Consider the following 26073-nt stretch of genomic DNA (forward strand, 5'->3'; position numbering starts at 1 on the left):
ACGCTGGCCCTGCCTGATAGGAGGAGTAACGCTGGCCCTGCCTAATAGGAGTAACGCTGGCCCTGTCTGATAGGAGGAGTAACGCTGGCCCTGTCTGATAGGAGTAACGCTGGCCCTGTCTGATAGGAGGAGTAATGCTGGCCCTGTCTGATAGGAGGAGTAATGCTGGCCCTGTCTGATAGGAGGAGTAACGCTGGCCCTGTCTGATAGGAGTAACGCTGGCCCTGTCTGATAGGGGGAGTAACGCTGGCCCTGTCTGATAGGAGGAGTAATGCTGGCCCTGTCTGATAGGAGGAGTAACGCTGGCCCTGTCTGATAGGAGGAGTAGCGCTGGCCCTGTCTGATAGGAGGAGTAACGCTGGCCCTGTCTGATAGGGAGGAGTAACGCTGGCCCTGTCTGATAGGAGGAGTAACGCTGGCCCTGTCTGATAGGAGGAGTAACGCTGGCCCTGTCTGATAGGAGTAGCGCTGGCCCTGTCTGATAGGAGGAGTAACGCTGGCCCTGTCTGATAGGAGGAGTAACGCTGGCCCTGTCTGATAGGAGGAGTAACGCTGGCCCTGTCTGATAGGAGGAGTAACGCTGGCCCTGTCTGATAGGAGGAGTAACGCTGGCCCTGTCTGATAGGAGGAGTAACGCTGGCCCTGTCTGATAGGAGGAGTAACGCTGGCCCTGTCTGATAGGAGGAGTAACGCTGGCCCTGTCTGATAGGAGGAGTAACGCTGGCCCTGTCTGATAGGAGGAGTAACGCTGGCCCTGTCTGATAGGAGGAGTAACGCTGGCCCTGTCTGATAGGAGGAGTAACGCTGGCCCTGTCTGATAGGAGGAGTAACGCTGGCCCTGTCTGATAGGAGGAGTAACGCTGGCCCTGTCTGATAGGAGGAGTAACGCTGGCCCTGTCTGATAGGAGGAGTAACGCTGGCCCTGTCTGATAGGAGGAGTAACGCTGGCCCTGTCTGATAGGAGGAGTAACGCTGGCCCTGTCTGATAGGAGGAGTAACGCTGGCCCTGTCTGATAGGAGGAGTAACGCTGGCCCTGTCTGATAGGAGGAGTAACGCTGGCCCTGTCTGATAGGAGGAGTAACGCTGGCCCTGTCTGATAGGAGGAGTAATGCTGGCCCTGTCTGATAGGAGTAACGCTGGCCCTGTCTGATAGGAGGAGTAACGCTGGCCCTGTCCGATAGGAGGAGTAACGCTGGCCCTGTCCGATAGGAGGAGTAACGCTGGCCCTGTCCGATAGGAGGAGTAACGCTGGCCCTGTCCGATAGGAGGAGTAACGCTGGCCCTGCCTGATAGGAGTAACGCTGGCCCTGTCCGATAGGAGGAGTAACGCTGGCCCTGTCTGATAGGAGGAGTAACGCTGGCCCTGTCTGATAGGAGGAGTAACGCTGGCCCTGTCTGATAGTAGTAACGCTGGCCCTGTCTGATAGGAGGAATAACGCTGGCCCTGTCTGATAGTAGTAACGCTGGCCCTGTCTGATAGGAGGAGTAACGCTGGCCCTGTCTGATAGGAGTAACGCTGGCCCTGTCCGATAGGAGGAGTAACGCTGGCCCTGTCCGATAGGAGGAGTAACGCTGGCCCTGTCCGATAGGAGGAGTAACGCTGGCCCTGCCTGATAGGAGTAACGCTGGCCCTGTCCGATAGGAGGAGTAACGCTGGCCCTGTCTGATAGGAGGAGTAACGCTGGCCCTGTCTGATAGGAGGAGTAACGCTGGCCCTGTCTGATAGTAGTAACGCTGGCCCTGTCTGATAGGAGGAATAACGCTGGCCCTGTCTGATAGTAGTAACGCTGGCCCTGTCTGATAGGAGGAGTAACGCTGGCCCTGTCTGATAGGAGTAACGCTGGCCCTGTCTGATAGGAGGAGTAACGCTGGCCCTGTCTGATAGGAGTAACGCTGGCCCTGTCTGATAGGAGGAGTAACGCTGGCCCTGTCTGATAGGAGGAGTAACGCTGGCCCTGTCTGATAGGAGGAGTAACGCTGGCCCTGTCTGATAGGAGGAGTAACGCTGGCCCTGTCTGATAGGAGGAGTAACGCTGGCCCTGTCTGATAGGAGGAGTAATGCTGGCCCTGTCTGATAGGAGGAGTAACGCTGGCCCTGTCTGATAGGAGGAGTAACGCTGGCCCTGTCTGATAGGAGTAACGCTGGCCCTGTCTGATAGGAGTAATGCTGGCCCTGTCTGATAGGAGGAGTAACGCTGGCCCTGTCTGATAGGAGGAGTAACGCTGGCCCTGTCTGATAGGAGGAGTAACGCTGGCCCTGTCTGATAGGAGGAGTAACGCTGGCCCTGTCTGATAGGAGTAACGCTGGCCCTGTCTGATAGGAGGAGTAACGCTGGCCCTGTCTGATAGGAGGAGTAGCGCTGGCCCTGTCTGATAGGAGGAGTAACGCTGGCCCTGTCTGATAGGAGGAGTAACGCTGGCCCTGTCTGATAGGAGTAGTAACGCTGGCCCTGTCTGATAGGAGTAACGCTGGCCCTGTCTGATAGGAGTAATGCTGGCCCTGTCTGATAGGAGGAGTAACGCTGGCCCTGTCTGATAGGAGGAGTAACGCTGGCCCTGTCTGATAGGAGGAGTAACGCTGGCCCTGTCTGATAGGAGGAGTAACGCTGGCCCTGTCTGATAGGAGTAACGCTGGCCCTGTCTGATAGGAGGAGTAACGCTGGCCCTGTCTGATAGGAGGAGTAGCGCTGGCCCTGTCTGATAGGAGGAGTAACGCTGGCCCTGTCTGATAGGAGGAGTAATGCTGGCCCTGTCTGATAGGAGTAACGCTGGCCCTGTCTGATAGGAGTAACGCTGGCCCTGTCTGATAGGAGGAGTAACGCTGGCCCTGTCTGATAGGAGGAGTAACGCTGGCCCTGTCTGATAGGAGGAGTAACGCTGGCCCTGTCTGATAGGAGGAGTAACGCTGGCCCTGTCTGATAGGAGGAGTAACGCTGGCCCTGTCTGATAGGAGGAGTAATGCTGGCCCCGTCTGATAGGAGGAGTAACGCTGGCCCTGTCTGATAGGAGGAGTAATGCTGGCCCTGTCTGATAGGAGGAGTAACGCTGGCCCTGTCTGATAGGAGGAGTAATGCTGGCCCTGTCTGATAGGAGGAGTAACGCTGGCCCTGTCTGATAGGAGGAGTAATGCTGGCCCTGTCTGATAGGAGGAGTAACGCTGGCCCTGTCTGATAGGAGGAGTAATGCTGGCCCTGTCTGATAGGAGGAGTAATGCTGGCCCTGTCTGATAGGAGGAGTAACGCTGGCCCTGTCTGATAGGAGTAACGCTGGCCCTGTCTGATAGGAGGAGTAATGCTGGCCCTGTCTGATAGGAGGAGTAACGCTGGCCCTGTCTGATAGGAGGAGTAATGCTGGCCCTGTCTGATAGGAGGAGTAACGCTGGCCCTGTCTGATAGGAGTAACGCTGGCCCTGTCTGATAGGAGGAGTAACGCTGGCCCTGTCTGATAGGAGGAGTAACGCTGGCCCTGTCTGATAGGAGGAGTAACGCTGGCCCTGTCTGATAGGAGGAGTAATGCTGGCCCCGTCTGATAGGAGGAGTAACGCTGGCCCTGTCTGATAGGAGGAGTAATGCTGGCCCTGTCTGATAGGAGTAACGCTGGCCCTGTCTGATAGGAGTAACGCTGGCCCTGTCTGATAGGAGGAGTAACGCTGGCCCTGTCTGATAGGAGTAACGCTGGCCCTGTCTGATAGGAGGAGTAACGCTGGCCCTGTCTGATAGGAGTAACGCTGGCCCTGTCTGATAGGAGGAGTAATGCTGGCCCTGTCTGATAGGAGGAGTAACGCTGGCCCTGTCTGATAGGAGGAGTAACGCTGGCCCTGTCTGATAGGAGGAGTAACGCTGGCCCTGTCTGATAGGAGGAGTAACGCTGGCCCTGTCTGATAGGAGGAGTAACGCTGGCCCTGTCTGATAGGAGGAGTAACGCTGGCCCTGTCTGATAGGAGGAGTAGCGCTGGCCCTGTCTGATAGGAGGAGTAACGCTGGCCCTGTCTGATAGGAGGAGTAACGCTGGCCCTGTCTGATAGGAGTAACGCTGGCCCTGTCTGATAGGAGTAATGCTGGCCCTGTCTGATAGGAGGAGTAACGCTGGCCCTGTCTGATAGGAGGAGTAACGCTGGCCCTGTCTGATAGGAGGAGTAACGCTGGCCCTGTCTGATAGGAGGAGTAACGCTGGCCCTGTCTGATAGGAGTAACGCTGGCCCTGTCTGATAGGAGGAGTAACGCTGGCCCTGTCTGATAGGAGGAGTAGCGCTGGCCCTGTCTGATAGGAGGAGTAACGCTGGCCCTGTCTGATAGGAGGAGTAATGCTGGCCCTGTCTGATAGGAGTAACGCTGGCCCTGTCTGATAGGAGTAACGCTGGCCCTGTCTGATAGGAGGAGTAACGCTGGCCCTGTCTGATAGGAGGAGTAACGCTGGCCCTGTCTGATAGGAGGAGTAACGCTGGCCCTGTCTGATAGGAGGAGTAACGCTGGCCCTGTCTGATAGGAGGAGTAACGCTGGCCCTGTCTGATAGGAGGAGTAATGCTGGCCCTGTCTGATAGGAGGAGTAACGCTGGCCCTGTCTGATAGGAGGAGTAATGCTGGCCCTGTCTGATAGGAGGAGTAACGCTGGCCCTGTCTGATAGGAGGAGTAATGCTGGCCCTGTCTGATAGGAGGAGTAACGCTGGCCCTGTCTGATAGGAGGAGTAATGCTGGCCCTGTCTGATAGGAGGAGTAATGCTGGCCCTGTCTGATAGGAGGAGTAACGCTGGCCCTGTCTGATAGGAGTAACGCTGGCCCTGTCTGATAGGAGGAGTAATGCTGGCCCTGTCTGATAGGAGGAGTAACGCTGGCCCTGTCTGATAGGAGGAGTAATGCTGGCCCTGTCTGATAGGAGGAGTAACGCTGGCCCTGTCTGATAGGAGTAACGCTGGCCCTGTCTGATAGGAGGAGTAACGCTGGCCCTGTCTGATAGGAGGAGTAACGCTGGCCCTGTCTGATAGGAGGAGTAACGCTGGCCCTGTCTGATAGGAGGAGTAATGCTGGCCCCGTCTGATAGGAGGAGTAACGCTGGCCCTGTCTGATAGGAGGAGTAACGCTGGCCCTGTCTGATAGGAGTAACGCTGGCCCTGTCTGATAGGAGTAACGCTGGCCCTGTCTGATAGGAGGAGTAACGCTGGCCCTGTCTGATAGGAGTAACGCTGGCCCTGTCTGATAGGAGGAGTAACGCTGGCCCTGTCTGATAGGAGGAGTAACGCTGGCCCTGTCTGATAGGAGTAACGCTGGCCCTGTCTGATAGGAGGAGTAACGCTGGCCCTGTCTGATAGGAGGAGTAACGCTGGCCCTGTCTGATAGGAGGAGTAACGCTGGCCCTGTCTGATAGGAGGAGTAATGCTGGCCCCGTCTGATAGGAGGAGTAACGCTGGCCCTGTCTGATAGGAGGAGTAATGCTGGCCCTGTCTGATAGGAGTAACGCTGGCCCTGTCTGATAGGAGTAACGCTGGCCCTGTCTGATAGGAGGAGTAACGCTGGCCCTGTCTGATAGGAGTAACGCTGGCCCTGTCTGATAGGAGGAGTAACGCTGGCCCTGTCTGATAGGAGGAGTAATGCTGGCCCTGTCTGATAGGAGGAGTAGCGCTGGCCCTGTCTGATAGGAGGAGTAACGCTGGCCCTGTCTGATAGGAGGAGTAACGCTGGCCCTGTCTGATAGGAGGAGTAACGCTGGCCCTGTCTGATAGGAGGAGTAACGCTGGCCCTGTCTGATAGGAGGAGTAGCGCTGGCCCTGTCTGATAGGAGGAGTAGCGCTGGCCCTGTCTGATAGGAGGAGTAACGCTGGCCCTGTCTGATAGGAGGAGTAACGCTGGCCCTGTCTGATAGGAGGAGTAACGCTGGCCCTGTCTGATAGGAGTAATGCTGGCCCTGTCTGATAGGAGTAATGCTGGCCCTGTCTGATAGGAGGAGTAATGCTGGCCCTGTCTGATAGGAGTAATGCTGGCCCTGTCTGATAGGAGGAGTAACGCTGGCCCCGTCTGATAGGAGGAGTAACGCTGGCCCTGTCTGATAGGAGGAGTAATGCTGGCCCTGTCTGATAGGAGTAGTAACGCTGGCCCTGTCTGATAGGAGGAGTAACGCTGGCCCTGTCTGATAGGAGGAGTAACGCTGGCCCTGTCTGATAGGAGTAATGCTGGCCCTGTCTGATAGGAGGAGTAACGCTGGCCCTGTCTGATAGGAGTAACGCTGGCCCTGTCTGATAGGAGGAGTAACGCTGGCCCTGTCTGATAGGAGGAGTAATGCTGGCCCTGTCTGATAGGAGTAACGCTGGCCCTGTCTGATAGGAGGAGTAACGCTGGCCCTGTCTGATAGGAGTAACGCTGGCCCTGTCTGATAGGAGGAGTAATGCTGGCCCTGTCTGATAGGAGGAGTAACGCTGGCCCTGTCTGATAGGAGGAGTAATGCTGGCCCTGTCTGATAGGAGGAGTAACGCTGGCCCTGTCTGATAGGAGGAGTAACGCTGGCCCTGTCTGATAGGAGGAGTAACGCTGGCCCTGTCTGATAGGAGGAGTAACGCTGGCCCTGTCTGATAGGAGGAGTAACGCTGGCCCTGTCTGATAGGAGGAGTAACGCTGGCCCTGTCTGATAGGAGGAGTAACGCTGGCCCTGTCTGATAGGAGGAGTAACGCTGGCCCTGTCTGATAGGAGGAGTAACGCTGGCCCTGTCTGATAGGAGGAGTAACGCTGGCCCTGTCCGATAGGAGGAGTAACGCTGGCCCTGTCCGATAGGGAGGAGTAACGCTGGCCCTGTCCGATAGGAGGAGTAACGCTGGCCCTGTCCGATAGGAGGAGTAACGCTGGCCCTGTCTGATAGGAGGAGTAACGCTGGCCCTGTCTGATAGGAGTAGTAACGCTGGCCCTGTCTGATAGGAGGAGTAACGCTGGCCCTGTCTGATAGGAGGAGTAACGCTGGCCCTGTCTGATAGGAGGAGTAACGCTGGCCCTGTCTGATAGGAGGAGTAACGCTGGCCCTGTCTGATAGGAGGAGTAACGCTGGCCCTGTCCGATAGGAGGAGTAACGCTGGCCCTGTCTGATAGGAGTAATGCTGGCCCTGTCTGATAGGAGGAGTAACGCTGGCCCTGTCTGATAGGAGGAGTAACGCTGGCCCTGTCTGATAGGAGGAGTAACGCTGGCCCTGTCCGATAGGAGGAGTAACGCTGGCCCTGTCTGATAGGAGTAGTAATGCTGGCCCTGTCTGATAGGAGTAATGCTGGCCCTGTCTGATAGGAGGAGTAACGCTGGCCCTGTCTGATAGGAGGAGTAACGCTGGCCCTGTCTGATAGGAGGAGTAACGCTGGCCCTGTCTGATAGGAGGAGTAACGCTGGCCCTGCCTGATAGGAGGAGTAACGCTGGCCCTGCCTAATAGGAGTAACGCTGGCCCTGCCTGATAGGAGTAACGCTGGCCCTGTCTGATAGCTGCACAGGGAAACAGTGCTGTTAGTTAATAAATGGATGTTTTTGTAGTGCTTTGATTAACATGAATTAGTTGAATTATTCGCAATAGGAGAGGATTGGAGAGTGTTACATTACAGATGTGTGTTGAGTCCCAAATCAGACCCTATGTAATGCATTCATTTTGACAAGAGCCTGGTCAGAAATAGTGCACTACATAGGGAATAGAGCGCCATTTGGGACAGATCCGTGTACAACAGTGGACTCTAGAAACAGAAGCATACCCTCCACCCCTCCCTTAAACTGTTGACAGCCCTGGGGTGGCTCTAACCACCCCTCCCCTAAACTGTTGACAGCCCTGGGGTGGCTCTAACCACCCCTCCCCTAAACTGTTGACAGCCCTGGGGTGGCTCTAACCACCCCTCCCCTAAACTGTTGACAGCCCTGGGGTGTCTCTAACCACCCCTCCCCTAAACTGTTGACAGCCCTAGGGTGTCTCTAACCACCCCTCCCCTAAACTGTTGACAGCCCTAGGGTGTCTCTAACCACCCCTCCCCTAAACTGTTGACAGCCCTAGGGTGGCTCTAACCACCCCTCCCCTAAACTGTTGACAGCCCTAGGGTGGCTCTAACCACCCCTCCCCTAAACTGTTGACAGCCCTAGGGTGTCTCTAACCACCCCTCCCCTAAACTGTTGACAGCCCTAGGGTGTCTCTAACCACCCCTCCCCTAAACTGTTGACAGCCCTAGGGTGGCTCTAACCACCCCTCCCCTAAACTGTTGACAACCCTAGGGTGGCTAACCACCCCTCCCCTAAACTGTTGACAACCCTAGGGTGGCTCTAACCACCCCTCCCCTAAACTGTTGACAGCCCTAGGGTGGCTAACCACCCCTCCCCTAAACTGTTGACAGCCCTAGGGTGGCTCTAACCACCCCTCCCCTAAACTGTTGACAGCCCTAGGGTGGCTCTAACCACCCCTCCCCTAAACTGTTGACAGCCCTAGGGTGGCTCTAACCACCCCTCCCCTAAACTGTTGACAGCCCTAGGGTGGCTCTAACCACCCCTCCCCTAAACTGTTGACAGCCCTAGGGTGGCTCTAACCACCCCTCCCCTAAACTGTTGACAGCCCTGGGGTGGCTCTAACCACCCCTCCCCTAAACTGTTGACAGCCCTAGGGTGTCTCTAACCACCCCTCCCCTAAACTGTTGACAGCCCTAGGGTGTCTCTAACCACCCCTCCCCTAAACTGTTGACAGCCCTAGGGTGGCTCTAACCACCCCTCCCCTAAACTGTTGACAGCCCTAGGGTGGCTCTAACCACCCCTCCCCTAAACTGTTGACAGCCCTAGGGTGGCTCTAACCACCCCTCCCCTAAACTGTTGACAGCCCTAGGGTGGCTCTAACCACCCCTCCCCTAAACTGTTGACAGCCCTAGGGTGGCTCTAACCACCCCTCCCCTAAACTGTTGACAGCCCTAGGGTGGCTCTAACCACCCCTCCCCTAAACTGTTGACAGCCCTGGGGTGGCTCTAACCACCCCTCCCCTAAACTGTTGACAGCCCTAGGGTGGCTCTAACCACCCCTCCCCTAAACTGTTGACAACCCTAGGGTGGCTCTAACCACCCCTCCCCTAAACTGTTGACAGCCCTAGGGTGGCTCTAACCACCCCTCCCCTAAACTGTTGACAGCCCTAGGGTGGCTCTAACCACCCCTCCCCTAAACTGTTGACAGCCCTAGGGTGGCTCTAACCACCCCTCCCCTAAACTGTTGACAGCCCTAGGGTGGCTCTAACCACCCCTCCCCTAAACTGTTGACAGCCCTAGGGTGGCTCTAACCACCCCTCCCCTAAACTGTTGACAACCCTAGGGTGGCTCTAACCACCCCTCCCCTAAACTGTTGACAGCCCTAGGGTGGCTCTAACCACCCCTCCCCTAAACTGTTGACAGCCCTAGGGTGGCTCTAACCACCCCTCCCCTAAACTGTTGACAGCCCTAGGGTGGCTCTAACCACACAGCAACGCTCCTCTCCTCATAAAACCAATCAGAAATCAAACCAAGCAGCGCCGACTCGCCTCATAAAGTTGCAAAGTTGAGAGTAAAAATAGAAACACTACTTCTGAGAGAGAGAGAGAATATTCACAGCAGTCTGTATACCTCGCTAACAGCTCGTTCTCACCGTGTTTTCCCCTCAGCCAGATGTGAAGCGACATCATTGAAGACAGAAGTAAAATGGTCAAATGGAGGTGGAATTGTGTCTACTGGCTTCATGCTTCCCAAATAGCACACTATTCCCTATTTAGTGCACTTCTTTTGATAGGGATCTGGTAAAAAATAAATAATAATAGTGCACTATAAAAGATTTGATTTGACTATAAAAGAGAAATAGGGTGCCATTTGTTCTAGGTTTAAGTTTAGTTCTAGGCCCTCTCCTCTGCTCTCTATAAACCAAGTCACTCTGCTCCCTCATATCCTCACATGGTCACATGGTCTCTCCCATCACTGCTACGAGGATGACACTCAGCTGCTCTTCTCCTTCTGACACCCAGGTGGCGACAGGTATCTCTGTGTGCCAGACAGACATCTCAGCTTGGACGTCGGCCCGCTACCTCAAGCTCAACAACACGGAGCTGCTCTTCCTCCCGGGGGAAGTGCCTGTCCGGTCCAAGACTTCTCCATCCCGGATGACAACTCCACGGCGTCCCCCTCCCAGAGCATAAACAACCTTAGCGTGACCCTGGACAACACCCAGTCAACCTCTGCAAACATCAAAGCAGCGACTCGCTCCTTCAGGTTCATTCTCTACAACATCTGTAGAGTACGACCCTTCTTCCACCACTAGCTGTCTTGGGGCCTCTCAGTCTACTACTACCACCACCACTAGCTGTCTTGGGGCCTCTCAGTCTACTACTACCACCACCACTACCCGTCTTGGGGCCTCTCAGTCTACTACCACCACCACTAGCTGTCTTGGGGCCTCTCAGTCTACTACCACCACCACTAGCTGTCTTGGGGCCTCTCAGTCTACTACTACCACCACTAGCTGTCTTGGGGCCTCAGTCTACTACCACCACCACCACCACTAGCTGTCTTGGGGCCTCAGTCTACTACTACCACCACCACTAGCTGTCTTGGGGCCTCTCAGTCTACTACCACCACCACCACCACTAGCTGTCTTGGGGCCTCAGTCTACTACCACCACCACTAGCTGTCTTGGGGCCTCAGTCTACTACTACCACCACCACTAGCTGTCTTGGGGCCTCTCAGTCTACTACCACCACCACCACTAGCTGTCTTGGGGCCTCAGTCTACTACCACCACTAGCTGTCTTGGGGCCTCTCAGTCTACTACTACTACCACTACCCGTCTTGGGGCCTCTCAGTCTACTACCACCACCACTAGCTGTCTTGGGGCCTCTCAGTCTACTACCACCACCACTAGCTGTCTTGGGGCCTCAGTCTACTACTACCACCACCACTAGCTGTCTTGGGGCCTCAGTCTACTACTACCACCACCACTAGCTGTCTTGGGGCCTCTCAGTCTACTACCACCACCACCACTAGCTGTCTTGGGGCCTCAGTCTACTACCACCACTAGCTGTCTTGGGGCCTATCAGTCTACTACTACTACCACTAGCTGTCTTGGGACCTCTCAGTCTACTACTACCACCACTAGCTGTCTTGGGACCTCTCAGTCTACTACCACTACCACTAGCTGTCTTGGGGCCTCAGTCTACGACTACCACCTCTAGCTGTCTTGGGGCCTCTCAGTCTACTACTACTACCACTAGCTGTCTTGGGACCTCTCAGTCTACTACCACCACTAGCTGTCTTGGGGCCTCTCAGTCTACTACCACTACCACTAGCTGTCTTGGGGCCTCAGTCTACTACCACCACCACCACCACCACTAGCTGTCTTGGGGCCTCAGTCTACTACTACCACCACTACCTGTCTTGGGGCCTCAGTCTACTACGACCACCACCACCACTAGCTGTCTTGGGGCCTCTCAGTTTACTACTACCACTAGCTGTCTGGGGCCTCTCAGTCTACTACCATCACCAGCTGTCTTGGGGCCTCTCAGTCTACTACTACCACCACTACCTGTCTTGGGACCACTCAGTCTACTACTACCACTAGCTGTCTTGGGGCCTCTCAGTCTACTACTACCACCACCACCACTAGCTGTCTTGGGGCCTCAGTCTAATACTACCACCACCACTAGCTGTCTTGGGGCCTCAGTCTACTACTACCACCACCACTAGCTGTCTTGGGGCCTCTCAGTCTACTACCATCACCACCACCACTAGCTGTCTTGGGGCCTCAGTCTACTACCACCACCACTAGCTGTCTTGGGGCCTATCAGTCTACTACTACTACCACTAGCTGTCTTGGGACCTCAGTCTACTACCACCACTAGCTGTCTTGGGACCTCTCAGTCTACCACCACCACTAGCTGTCTTGGGGCCTCTCAGTCTACTACCACCACCACCACTAGCTGTCTTGGGGCCTCAGTCTACTACCACCACTAGCTGTCTTGGGGCCTATCAGTCTACTACTACTACCACTAGCTGTCTTGGGACCTCTCAGTCTACTACTACCACCACTAGCTGTCTTGGGACCTCTCAGTCTACTACCACTACCACTAGCTGTCTTGGGGCCTCAGTCTACGACTACCACCTCTAGCTGTCTTGGGGCCTCTCAGTCTACTACTACTACCACTAGCTGTCTTGGGACCTCTCAGTCTACTACCACCACTACCTGTCTTGGGGCCTCAGTCTACTACGACCACCACCACCACTAGCTGTCTTGGGGCCTCTCAGTCTACTACCATCACCAGCTGTCTTGGGGCCTCTCAGTCTACTACTACCACCACTACCTGTCTTGGGACCTCTCAGTCTACTACCATCACCAGCTGTCTTGGGGCCTCTCAGTCTACTACTACCACCACTACCTGTCTTGGGACCTCAGTCTACTACCACCACTAGCTGTCTTGGGACCTCTCAGTCTACTACCATCACCAGCTGTCTTGGGGCCTCAGTCTACGACTACCACCACCACCACTAGCTGTCTTGGGGCCTCAGTCTACTACCACCACTAGCTGTCTTGGGACCTCTCAGTCTACTACCACCACCACTAGCTGTCTTGGGGCCTCAGTCTACGACTACCACCACCACCACTAGCTGTCTTGGGACCTCTCAGTCTACTACTACCACTAGCTGTCTTGGGGCCTCAGACTACTACCACCACCACCACCACTAGCTGTCTTGGGGCCTCAGTCTACTACTACCACCACTAGCTGTCTTGGGGGCCTCTCAGTCTACCACCACCACTAGCTGTCTTGGGGCCTCAGTCTACTACTACCACCACTACCTGTCTTGGGGCATCAGTCTACTACGACCACCACCATCACCAGCTGTCTTGGGACCTCTCAGTCTACTACTACCACTAGCTGTCTTGGGGCCTCTCAGTCTCCTACTACCACCACCACCACTAGCTGTCTTGGGGCCTCAGTCTACTACTACCACCACCACTAGCTGTCTTGGGGCCTCAGTCTACTACCACCACCACTAGCTGTCTTGGGACCTCTCAGTCTACTACTACCACTAGCTGTCTTGGGGCCTCTCAGTCTACTACCACCACCACCACCACTAGCTGTCTTGGGGCCTCAGTCTACTACCACCACCACTAGCTGTCTTGGGGCCTATCAGTCTACTACCACCACTAGCTGTCTTGGGGCCTCTCAGTCTACTACTACCACCACTAGCTGTCTTGGGACCTCTCAGTCTACTACCACTACCACCACTAGCTGTCTTGGGACCTCTCAGTCTACTACCACTACCACTAGCTGTCTTGGGACCTCAGTCTACTACCACCACTAGCTGTCTTGGGGCCTCTCAGTCTACTACCACCACTAGCTGTCTTGGGGCCTCTCAGTCTACTACCACCACTAGCTGTCTTGGGGCCTCAGTCTACTACTACCACCACTACCTGTCTTGGGACCTCTCAGTCTACTACTACCACTAGCTGTCTTGGGGCCTCTCAGTCTACTACTACCACCACTAGCTGTCTTGGGGCCTCAGTCTACCACCACCACCACTATCTGTCTTGGGGCCTCAGTCTACCACCACCACCACTAGCTGTCTTGGGACCTCAGTCTACTACCACCACTAGCTGTCTTGGGGCCTCTCAGTCTACTACCACCACTAGCTGTCTTGGGGCCTCTCAGTCTACTACCACCACTAGCTGTCTTGGGGCCTCAGTCTACTACTACCACCACTAGCTGTCTTGGGGCCTCAGTCTACCACCACCACCACTAGCTGTCTTGGGGCCTCAGTCTACCACCACCACCACTAGCTGTCTTGGGGCCTCAGTCTACTACTACCACCACTAGCTGTCTTGGGGGCCTCTCAGTCTACTACCACCACTAGCTGTCTTGGGACCTCTCAGTCTACTACTACCACCACTACCTGTCTTGGGGCCTCAGTCTACTACGACCACCACTAGCTGTCTTGGGCCCTCTCAGTCTACTACTACCACTAGCTGTCTGGGGCCTCTCAGTCTACTACTACCACCACCACCACTACCTGTCTTGGGGCCTCAGTCTACTACTACCACCACTACCTGTCTTGGGACCTCTCAGTCTACTACTACCACTAGCTGTCTTGGGGCCTCTCAGTCTACTACTACCACCACCACCACCACCACTAGCTGTCTTGGGGCCTCAGTCTACTACTACCACCACTACCTGTCTTGGGACCTCTCAGTCTACTACCACCACTAGCTGTCTTGGGACCTCTCAGTCTACTACTACCACCACCACCACTAGCTGTCTTGGGCCCTCTCAGTCTACTACCACCACCAGCTGTCTTGGGGCCTCAGTCTACTACTACCACCACTAGCTGTCTTGGGACCTCAGTCTACCACCACCACTAGCTGTCTGGGGCCTCAGTCTACTACCACCACCACTAGCTGTCTTGGGGCCTCAGTCTACTACCACCACCACCACCACTAGCTGTCTTGGGGCCTCAGTCTACTACTACCACTAGCTGTCTTGGGGCCTCAGTCTACTACTACCACTAGCTGTCTTGGGGCCTCAGTCTACTACTACCACTAGCTGTCTTGGGGCCTCTCAGTCTACTACTACCACCACTAGCTGTCTTGGGGCCTCTCAGTCTACTACTACCACCCCCACTAGCTGTCTTGGGGCCTCTCAGTCTACTACTACCACCCCCACTAGCTGTCTTGGGGCCTCTCAGTCTACTACTACCACTAGCTGTCTTGGGGCCTCAGTCTACTACTACCACTAGCTGTCTTGGGGCCTCTCAGTCTACCACCCCCACTAGCTGTCTGGGGCCTCAGTCTACCACCCCCACTAGCTGTCTGGGGCCTCAGTCTACTACCACCACCACTACCACTAGCTGTCTTGGGGCCTCTCAGTCTACTACTACCACTAGCTGTCTTGGGGCCTCTCAGTCTGAGTCATAGTACTGTTAGCCGTCTTAGGGCCTTTAAGTCTTCTAGCAGCAGACTCCTCAGAGTCACGTCTATTTACAGTAAGTCTTGTTTCCACTTATTTCCACACCCTCCATTTTCTCACAAGTCCACACCCTCCAATTTTCTCACAAGTCCACACCCTCCAATTTTCTCACAAGTCCAGTCCATTTCACTAAAGTAGGGGTCAACCATTTCTATCTGCAGGTGTCGTGGTGTGGGTGCAGGCTTTTGTCCCAACCAAGCAGTAACACACCTGACCTGATTTAACTAATCAGTCTTAAAGGGATACTTCGGCATTTTAGCAACAAGGCCCTTTGTCTACTTCCCCAGAGTCAGATGAACTCGATGTCCAGTACTAAAGAAGTTCGAGGTAGTTTCGCAAGCAAACGCTAACTAAAGCTAGCTAGCAACTGCGCTAGTTATCAACTGCACTAGCGCTCGCTAGCAACTGCACTAGCGCTCGCTAGCAACTGCACTCGTTAGCAACTTACTTCAAACTGCACGATCAGACAAATTTTATCCACAAGTTCATCTGACTCTGGGGAAAGTAGATAAAAGGGCCTCAATGCCAAAATCCCGAAATATCCCTTTAATTAAAAGACTAGGATAAGCCAATAATCTGAATGAGGTGCGTTACTGCTGGGCTGGATCACAGACATACACCCATATTGTCTCTTTGCGGTTGAGATCGGCCATCACTCCTCTGAAGGAAGCTTCTGACTGGGCGTTCACAGGTGGAACTGCAGCATGGTGCAAGAGAGTTAAAACTGTTCATTCCCTTCCAACTGACACATTTCAAGATGGTGTCTTTCAAACTGACAAACAGGAAACCTGTACATACCTTTTAAAACCCTTTCCTGCAATCAAATGACCAAATTGTCCACTAGACTACCGAGAACATCATTCATATTTTTCATAATTCATAAACAATTTTATAAAAAATGTCGAAAATCTGGTGTTTCTATTTCAAGCAGTTGTTATATTTCAATCTTCTGTGATGTATATGAAGTGTAATATTGGGAAGCAAACTCAAAACGTAATACATCTCAACTCTGTATCTGACATGTTACAGGTGTCATGTTCTTTAAGCCCATAACCATGTGTGAGGTGTACACTTTAGTTTCAACTCTGTATCTGACATGGTACAGGTGTCATGTTCTTTAAGCCCATAACCATGTGTGAGGTGTACACTTTAGTTTCAACTCTGTATCTGACATGGTACAGGTGTCTTGTTCTTTAAACCCATAACCATGTGTGAGGTGTACACTTTAGTTTCAACTCTGTATCTGACATGGTACTGGTGTCTTGTTCTTTAAGCCCATAACCATGTGTGAGGTGTACACTTTAGTTTCAACTCTGTATCTGACATGGTACAGGTGTCTTGTTCTTTAAGCCCATAACCATGTGTGAGATGTACACTTTAGTTTCAACTCTGTATCTGACATGGTACAGGTGTCTTCTTTAAGCCCATAACCATGTGTGAGGTGTACACTTTAGTTTCAGAGTAGACTTGCTTCAGACTACCCAGAATCACTCTGTGACCCTGTCTATTTGAACCATTTTCTACATTGTAGAATAATAGTGAAGACATCGAGACTATGAAATAACACAGATAGTTGAGAGAATGCCAAGAATGTGCAAAGCTGTCATCAAGGCAAAGAGTAGCTACTTTGAAGAATCTGGAATCAATTTTGATTAAACAAATCAAAATATAATGTTTTGTTCCAGATTCTTCAAAGTAGCTACTCTTTGCCTTGATGACAGCTTTGCACATTCTTGGCATTCTCTCAACTATGTGTTTTATTTCATAGTCTCGATGTCTTCACTATTATTCTACAATGTAGAAAACTGTAAAAATAAAGAAGAACCCTGGAATGAGTCAGTGTGTCTAAACTTGACTGGTTCTGTTTTCTAAATTGACCGTAAAAAAATATTTTCCGATGGGGACAATGAAGTAAATTATGAACACCAGTTTTTTTTAACACTTTTTAAACAACATGATACGTAGTTGTTTATCTTATTACTAATAAAGCCTGTTAGTGTTTGTTTACTACAGTAATGCTGAAGAGCAGCTTTCTCTCCCTCTCTCTGTGCGTATCTGCTGTGCGTATCTGCTGTGCGTATCTGCTGTGCGTATCTGCTGTGCGTTGTTAGTGTTTGTTTACTACAGTAATGCTGAAGAGCAGCTTTCTCTCTCTCTGTGTGTATCTGCTGTGCGTATCTGCTGTGCGTTGGCCGGAGTTCTCAAACTCATTTTTCTTCATCAGATTTCCCGGTCCGAGAGTAGAGTGGTGTCGCTATCTCCTGCAAAGAGGGTTTAATTCAGACCCCTGGAGGAGGACTGGGACTTACAATGGAGCCCCGGGGGAAACCAGACAGGAGGAGACCCGAGGGAACCAGAGTGGAGGAACGGAGGGCGATAGGGAGGGGATGGGGGAAAGACTTGGGATCAAGAAGGGGGGGGGGGACCAGTGTGAAAAGAGTCCCTCTTCAACCTCCTCCTGCTGGGGTCACAGTCAGCTGCTCCTCCTCTGTGGCCCTCCAGGCCCCAGAGCCCTCAGCTTCTACAACTCTGTGGTCCCAGCCCCCGCCCTCTCTTTCCCACACAGTGTGTGTGTCTGCAGCAGTCCACCCCTGCTTCCACATTTAGCAAGGCCAAAGGAAAGAGGAGGACATGCAAGGTTGAGTTGTTTGTTTGATATGAGGGGAGGCCCCCTCGTCTACATTCATTTAATTTCCTGTTTGGTCTGTGTCTGTCTATATCTGTCTCTCCGTCCGCCCGTGTCTGTGTGTGCGTCCGTGTGTCTCTCCGTCCGCCCGTGTCTGTGTGTGCGTCCATGTGTCTCTCCGTCCGTGTGTCTCTCCGTCCGCCCGTGTCTGTGTGTGCGTCCGTGCGTCTCTCCGTCCGCCCGTGTCTGTGTGTGCGTCCGTGCGTCTCTCCGTCCGCCCGTGTCTGTGTGTGCGTCCGTGTGTCTCTCCGTCCGTGTGTCTCTCCGTCCGCCCGTGTCTGTGTGTGCGTCCGTGTGTCTCTCCGTCCGCCCGTGTCTGTGTGTGCGTCCGTGTGTCTCTCCGTCCGTGTGTCTCTCCGTCCGCCCGTGTCTGTGTGTGCGTCCGTGTGTTTCTCCGTCCGCCCGTGTCTGTGTGTGCGTCCGTGTGTCTCTCCGTCCGCCCGTGTCTGTGTGTGCGTCCGTGTGTTTCTCCGTCCGCCCGTGTCTGTGTGTGTCCGTGTGTCTCTCCGTCCGCCCGTGTCTGTGTGTGCGTCCGTGTGTCTCTCCGTCCGTGTGTCTCTCCGTCCGCCCGTGTCTGTGTGCGTCCGTGTGTCTCTCCGTCCGCCCGTGTCTGTGTGTGCGTCCGTGTGTCTCTCCGTCCGCCCGTGTCTGTGTGTGCGTCCGTGCGTCTCTCCGTCCGTGTGTGCGTCTCTCCATCCGGTTGTGCGTCTGTGCGTCTCTCCGTCCATTTGTGCGTCTCTCCGTCCGTGTGTGTGTCTCTCCGTCCGTGTGTGTGTGTGCGTCTGTGTGCGTCCGTGTGTTTCTCCGTCCGTGTGTGCGTCTCTCCGTCCGTGTGTGTGTCTCTCCGTCCGTGTGTGTCCGTGTGTGTGTGTGTGTGTGTGTGTGTGTCTGTGTGTGTCGGCGCCTCCATGATGAGCTTACCTCATTCCCATGCATATTCCCAACATATTTGAATTCAGGAATTCCCATCTGGTGCTCAGCCGGATTCTTTCCCAGAATGAGCACCCAGAGGTCTCTCCCTGCCAACAAACAACAGCACCATTATACAGAGGAACCACCAAGATATTTACTCATCAAATCAATTCAACCTTGTGCGCCAGTGTGTTCGTGGGACGGCCTGTTTTTTCCCCACCAGCCCCTAGAGCAGGACAGGACATTATTCAGAGAGTGTTTTTGATTTTGTGGACTGGCACCTGGCAACTCCACGTCAGCTCACAGCTCCCTCTCCTCCCCTTCCCCTCTGCCCCCCTCCCCTTCTGCCCCCTCCCGCCCCCACCCCTCCCCTCCCCCCCTCCCCTTCTGCCCCCTCCCGCCCCCACCCCTCCCCCTCTCCTCCTCCTCTGCCCCCCCCCCCCCCCCCTCTCCTCTGCCCCCTCCCGCCCCCACCCCCCTTCTCCTCTGCCTCCCCTCCCCTCTGCCCCCCCCTTCTCCTCTGCCCCCTCCTCCCCTTCTCCTCTGCCTGCCCCCCCAAACGTCTCAATAACCTCAAATAGCGTTCAATAGGAAGAGAATGAAACTCCCTCTATCCCAGCTCAACCAATCCAACGCGTTTACATTTTGTGGGATATATAGTGAAGGAATGTACACGTCGGGAGGTAGTATAGATTATTGTCCTGTATGAGAGAGACTTCCTGTGTTCCAGTATTAGTCAGAGGGATGTCAGAGCTCTACCACACAACACGTCTGAACCTGCTCCGTGGCCAGTACGTCAGGCAGCAGGGAGTCATCCTCAAGACGAGCTGCTTCTGGCCGCAGGATAGAAACTCTGTTCTCCTTTAATCATAACAACTAGAGTAGCAGACTACAGGATAGAAGCTCTGTTCTCCTTTAATCACAACAACTAGAGTAGCAGACTACAGGATAGAAGCTCTGTTCTCCTTTAATCACAACAACTAGAGTAACAGACTACAGGATAGAAACTCTGCTCCCCTTTAATCATAACAACAACTAGAGTAGCAGACTACAGGATAGAAACTATGTTCTCCTTTAATCATAACAACAACTAGAGTAGCAGACTACAGGATATAAACTATGTTCTCCTTTAATCATAACAACAACTAGAGTAGCAGACTACAGGATAGAAACTCTGTTCTCCTTTAAATCATAACAACTAGAGTAGCAGACTACAGGATAGAAACTCTGTTCTCCTTTAAATCATAACAACTAGAGTAGCAGACTACAGGATAGAAACTCTGTTCTCCTTTAATCATAACAACTATAGTAGCAGACTACAGGATAGAAACACCCTTGCTGTCTCTGCCTGGCCGGTTCCCCTCTTTCCACTGGGATTCTCTGCCTCTAACCCTATTACAGGGGCTGAGTCACTGGCTTGCTGGGGCTCTCTCATGCCGTCCCTGAGGGGGTGCGTCACCTGAGTGGGTTGATTCACTGATGTGGTCATCCTGTCTGGGTTGGCGCCCCCCCCCTTGGGTTGTGCCGTGGCGGAGATCTTTGCGGGCTATACTCAGCTTTGTCTCAGGATGGTAAGTTGGTGGTTGAAGATATCCCTCCAGTGGTGTGGGGGCTGTGCTTTGGCATAGTGGGTGGGGTTATATCCTTCCTGTTTGGCCCTGTCCGGGGTGTCCTCGGGTGGGGCCACAGTGTCTCCTGACCCCTCCTGTCTCAGCCTTCAGTATTTATGCTGCAGTAGTTTATGTGTCGGGGGCTGGGGTCAGTTTGTTATATCTGGAGTACTTCTCCTGTCCAATTCGGTGTCCTGTGTGAATCTAAGTGTGCGTTCTCTAATTCTCTCCTTCTCTCTCTCGGAGGACCTGAGCCCTAGGACCATGCCCCAGGACTACCTGACATGATGACTCCTTGCTGTCCCCAGTCCACCTGGCCGTGCTGCTGCTCCAGTTTCAACTGAACCGCGGCCCTAGGACCATGCCCCAGGACTACTTGACATGATGACTCCTTGCTGTCCCCAGTCCACCTGGCCGTGCTGCTGCTCCAGTTTCAACTGTTCTGCCTTATTATTATTCGACCATGCTGGTCATTTATGAACATTTGAACATCTTGGCCATGTTCTGTTATAATCTCTACCCGGCACAGCCAGAAGAGGACTGGCCACCCCACATAGCCTGGTTCCTCTCTAGGTTTCTTCCTAGGTTTTGGCTTTTCTAGGGAGTTTTTCCTAGCCACCGTGCTTCTACACCTGCATTGCTTGCTGTTTGGGGTTTTAGGCTGGGTTTCTGTACAGCACTTTGAGATATCAGCTGATGTACGAAGGGCTATATAAATAAATTTGATTTGATTTGATTCTCCTTTCATCACATCAACAACTAGAGTAGCAGACTACAGGATAGAAACTCTGCTCCCCTTTAATCACATCAACAACTAGAGTAGCAGACTACAGGATAGAAACTCTGCTCCCCTTTAATCACAACAACAACTAGAGTAGCAGACTACAGGATAGAAACTCTGCTCCCCTTTAAATCATAACAACTAGAGTAGCAGACTACAGGATAGAAACTGTTCTCCTTTCATCACATCAACAACTAGAGTAGCAGACTACAGGATAGAAACTCTGCTCCCCTTTAATCACATCAACAACTAGAGTAGCAGACTACAGGATAGAAACTCTGCTCCCCTTTAATCACAACAACAACTAGAGTAGCAGACTACAGGATAGAAACTCTGCTCCCCTTTAAATCATAACAACTAGAGTAGCAGACTACAGGATAGAAACTGTTCTCCTTTCATCACATCAACAACTAGAGTAGCAGACTACAGGATAGAAACTCTGCTCCCCTTTAATCACATCAACAACTAGAGTAGCAGACTACAGGATAGAAACTCTGCTCCCCTTTAATCACAACAACAACTAGAGTAGCAGACTACAGGATAGAAACTCTGCTCCCCTTTCATCATAACTAGTGGATTTGTTTACCCTCTTATGGCTCTAAGACAAGTCTATAATGGAACCAATTGCTCCACACAAATCACACACTAAACCTCTGACCAATTATGTCGGAAAGGTTGAACGTAGAAGCCTGTCATCTCAGCACAGCTGTTTCTGTCCAGGGGCTTAAAGACGAAACCCCTCAAAGTGTCTACAGGACACGAAGACGCACGGGAGGGGTCAAGTAGGAAGGGAGGGGGAGGGGGGGCAGTAGAGGAATGATCAGAGAGGGAGTCAGCGGAGGAGAAGGGACGAGGCAGGTGGTGTACTAGATTTAAAACAGTAATTAGCCAAGAGTCTCTCACCCCGAGCGGCACGGGGGTCACCAGAAGATTAGGAGGGAGGTTAAATTAAGGCGCGACAGGCCTTGAAACACGATGACCTCACAATCTGCCAGAGATTTAGCGCAGGCAGGGAGCCAGGCAGGTACACAAGAGGGCCTAAAGATACTGTACTCTACTTATAGTGGAACTGACAGTGTTTAGCAACAGGAAATCTTATTAAAAATCTCACACACCAGGAAGAATGACACTTAAAAATAAATTGCCAATGAGCACTTAGATTTGGTCATTTTCCCAGTTTCATAAATTCATGGAATGTTTGGGAATGACGTAGAAGACATTTATGATTCTATAGCAACAAACAGGGAAAGCTGCCGGGCAGTTGGACAATCAATAGACACCGTTGTAAATAAAACCCTGATTAAAAACACTTGACCTGGACCGGATTCTACGCAGACCGGTGCAGCAGAGCCAATCAGAGATACAGTAGACCTTTATGCAAACAAGCCATTTGTACAGAGGCCTGTCATCATTCACTATGAACTGGACTGTGTGTTGACAGGAAGTAGGGCCTGTCATCATTCACTATGAACTGGACTGTGTGTTGACAGGAAGTAGGGCCTGGCATCATTCACTATGAACTGGACTGTGTTTACAGACAGTAGGGCCTGTCGTCATTCACTATGAACTGGACTGTGTGTTTACAGGCAGTAGGGCCTGGCATCATTCACTATGAACTGGACTGTGTGTTTACAGGCAGTAGGGCCTGTCATCATTCACTATGAACTGGACTGTGTGTTTACAGGAAGTAGGGCCTGCCATCATTCACTATGAACTGGACTGTGTGTTTACAGGCAGTAGGGCCTGTCATCATTCACTATGAACTGGACTGTGTGTTGACAGGAAGTAGGGCCTGGCATCATTCACTATGAACTGGACTGTGTGTTTCCAGGCAGTAGGACCTGCCATCATTCACTATGAACTGGACTGTGTGTTTCCAGGCAGTAGGACCTGCCATCATTCACTATGAACTGGACTGTGTGTTTACAGACAGTAGGGCCTGGCATCATTCACTATGAACTGGACTGTGTGTTGACAGGCAGTAGGGCCTGGCATCATTCACTATGAACTGGACTGTGTGTTTACAGACAGTAGGGCCTGTCATCATTCACTATGAACTGGACTGTGTGTTGACAGGCAGTAGGGCCTGTCATCATTCACTATGAACTGGACTGTGTGTTTACAGGCAGTAGGGCCTGTCAGTCCCTTTGAACTGGACTGTGTGTTTACAGGCAGTAGGACCTGTCATCATTCACTATGAACTGGACTGTGTGTTTACAGGAAGTAGCAACAGCGTGACTTTAGATCATTAGAAAACATTCGCCAAAAGCCACAAAATACACCTGAATGGATTTCTGCAAATATGTAAATGTAACAGTATGACTTTAGACAGTCCCCTCGCCCCTACCCGGGCGCGAACCAGGGACCCTCTGCACACATCAACAGTCACCCACGAAGCATCATTACCCATAGCTCCAAAGAAGCTGCGGCCCTTGCAGAGCTAGGGGAACCACTACTTCAAGGTCTCAGAGAGACGTCACCGATTGAAACGCTATTTAGCGCGCACCGCTAACTAAACTAGCCGTTTCACATCCGTACATTCGTACATTTTTGTACAAAAATATTGAGTCATTGCGAATGGGTGGAGGCAGCAAACAATGTACCAGGCTAGGTGTGATCTACAACCTGAACACAATATTTGTTGGACAACCGAGAAATGTATTGGTGACTGATATTAGAATAGAACTTCATCCATCTATTCTGCCAACAATGTCTTACTGTCGGTCAAATATATTTTAAACTGTTTATGGAGTTGGTTTTGTAGTATGAAGTGGGAATTTGATATGATGATGATGTTCTGTTTCACACCTGAAAAGTAGTTAAAGCGCTACTTAAAGATACCGCCCGAACGCGCGCTACTTAGAGATACCGCCCGAACGCGCGCTACTTAGAGATACCGCCCGAACGCGCGCTACTTAGAGATACCGCCCGAACGCGCTACTTAGAGATACCGCCCGAACGCGCGCTACTTAGAGATACCGCCCGAACGCGCTACTTAGAGATACCGCCCGAACGCGCGCTACTTAGAGATACCGCCCGAACGCGCTACTTAGAGATACCGCCCAAACACGCTACTTAGAGATACCGCCCAAACACGCTACTTAGAGATACCGCCCGAACGCGCGCTACTTAGAGATACCGCCCGAACGCGCTACTTAGAGATACCGCCCGAACGCGCGCTACTTAGAGATACCGCCCGAACGCGCGCTACTTAGAGATACCGCCCGAACGCGCTACTTAGAGATACCGCCCAAACACGCTACTTAGAGATACCGCCCAAACACGCTACTTAGAGATACCGCCCAAACACGCTACTTAGAGATACCGCCCAAACACGCTACTTAGAGATACCGCCCAAACACGCTACTTAGAGATACCGCCTAAACACACTACTTAGAGATACCGCCTGAACACGCTACTTAGAGATACTGCCTGAACACGCTACTTAGAGATACTGCCTAGTGCTTAACGGTACTGCTTAAATACCTCTCCAAAGGTGCAAGACAAACTACAGATGTAGGACCTTCATTTGATCACTCTTGTTGCTGGGAATTTTCCTGCAAACTTGTGGTGTATTTTAGTTTTTTTTTTTTAAAGGCTTCTACAGTTTGTAATTTCCCCTTTGAAGTTTCAGACTTGATTTGCCCTAACGAAGAATGTATCAACCCCTTTCAAAAAAAATACATTATAATCCACATTTCCTGTTGCTGCAGGATCATTTTCCTGCTGTAGCAAACTGACTCAAATTAAGATCCTACTACGTCTGTACCATTCACACTCTAGGATATCAGCTGTATTCAAAATGGCTGCTGAAGAAGTTTTACATCAGAGGGTATGGTCTTAGCCTGTGTCCCAAATGGCACTTTATTCCCCATAGGGCTCTGGTCATAAGTAGTAGGGCACTATATAGGCCATGGAATAGGGTACAATTTGGGAGTCATCTTCACCCTTGTTGTAGGACTTCTGTCCTCTCTTCGCCTGCTTTACTTTAAACCTTTAAGGCCTCAGGATCCGTACGGCTCCAATCTAAAGTTAATTCCTCCCAGGTTCTAATCAATTAAAAAAGTGAATGGCTGAGCACAGACAGATGACATCACAGGGTTCTATAGTCTGAGAAGACAGACCAGAAACAAACAAGATGCCATCACAGGGTTCTATAGTCTGAGAAGACAGACCAGAAACAAACAAGATGCCATCACAGGGTTCTATAGTCTGAGAAGACAGACCAGAAACAAACAAGATGCCATCACAGGGTTCTATAGTCTGAGAAGACAGACCAGAAACAAACAAGATGCCATCACAGGGTTCTATAGTCTGAGAAGACAGACCAGAAACAAACAAGATGCCATCACAGGGTTCTATAGTCTGAGAAGACAGACCAGAAACAAACAAGATGCCATCACAGGGTTCTATAGTCTGAGAAGACAGACCAGAAACAAACAAGATGCCATCACAGGGTTCTATAGTCTGGGAAGACAGACCAGAAACAAACAAGATGCCATCACAGGGTTCTATAGTCTGAGAAGACAGACCAGAAACAAGATGCCATCACAGGGTTCTATAGTCTGAGAAGACAGACCAGAAACAAACAAGATGCCATCACAGGGTTCTATAGTCTGAGAAGACAGACCAGAAACAAGATGCCATCACAGGGTTCTATAGTCTGAGAAGACAGACCAGACCAGAAACAAACAAGATGCCATCACAGGGTTCTATAGTCTGAGAAGACAGACCAGAAACAAGATGCCATCACAGGGTTCTATAGTCTGAGAAGACAGACCAGAAACAAACAAGATGCCATCACAGGGTTCTATAGTCTGAGAAGACAGACCAGAAACAAACAGATGTCATCACAGGGTTCTATAGTCTGAGAAGACAGACCAGAAACAAACAAGATGCCATCACAGGGTTCTATAGTCTGAGAAGACAGACCAGAAACAAACAGATGCCATCACAGGGTTCTATAGTCTGAGAAGACAGACCAGAAACAAACAGATGCCATCACAGGGTTCTATAGTCTGAGAAGACAGACCAGACCAGAAACAAACAGATGCCATCACATGGTTCTATAGTCTGAGAAGACAGACCAGAAACAAACAAGATGCCATCACAGGGTTCTATAGTCTG

The 26073-nt window shown here is 51.9% G+C and overlaps 1 protein-coding gene across 1 annotated transcript in view; it reads right to left on the bottom strand.

Moving 5' to 3' along the window:
• The window catches only part of LOC135515556 (carboxypeptidase M-like), a 113692-nt gene that overhangs the window by 76664 nt on the left and 10955 nt on the right, over nt 1–26073 (bottom strand). Inside the window, exon 3 of the mRNA XM_064939176.1 lies at nt 18565–18662. Coding sequence (XP_064795248.1) covers nt 18565–18662 — 98 coding nt within the window. The remainder of the gene's footprint in view (nt 1–18564; nt 18663–26073) is intronic.

Source organism: Oncorhynchus masou, chromosome 27 (genome assembly GCF_036934945.1).
Source record: "Oncorhynchus masou masou isolate Uvic2021 chromosome 27, UVic_Omas_1.1, whole genome shotgun sequence".
NCBI lineage: Eukaryota > Metazoa > Chordata > Actinopteri > Salmoniformes > Salmonidae > Oncorhynchus > Oncorhynchus masou.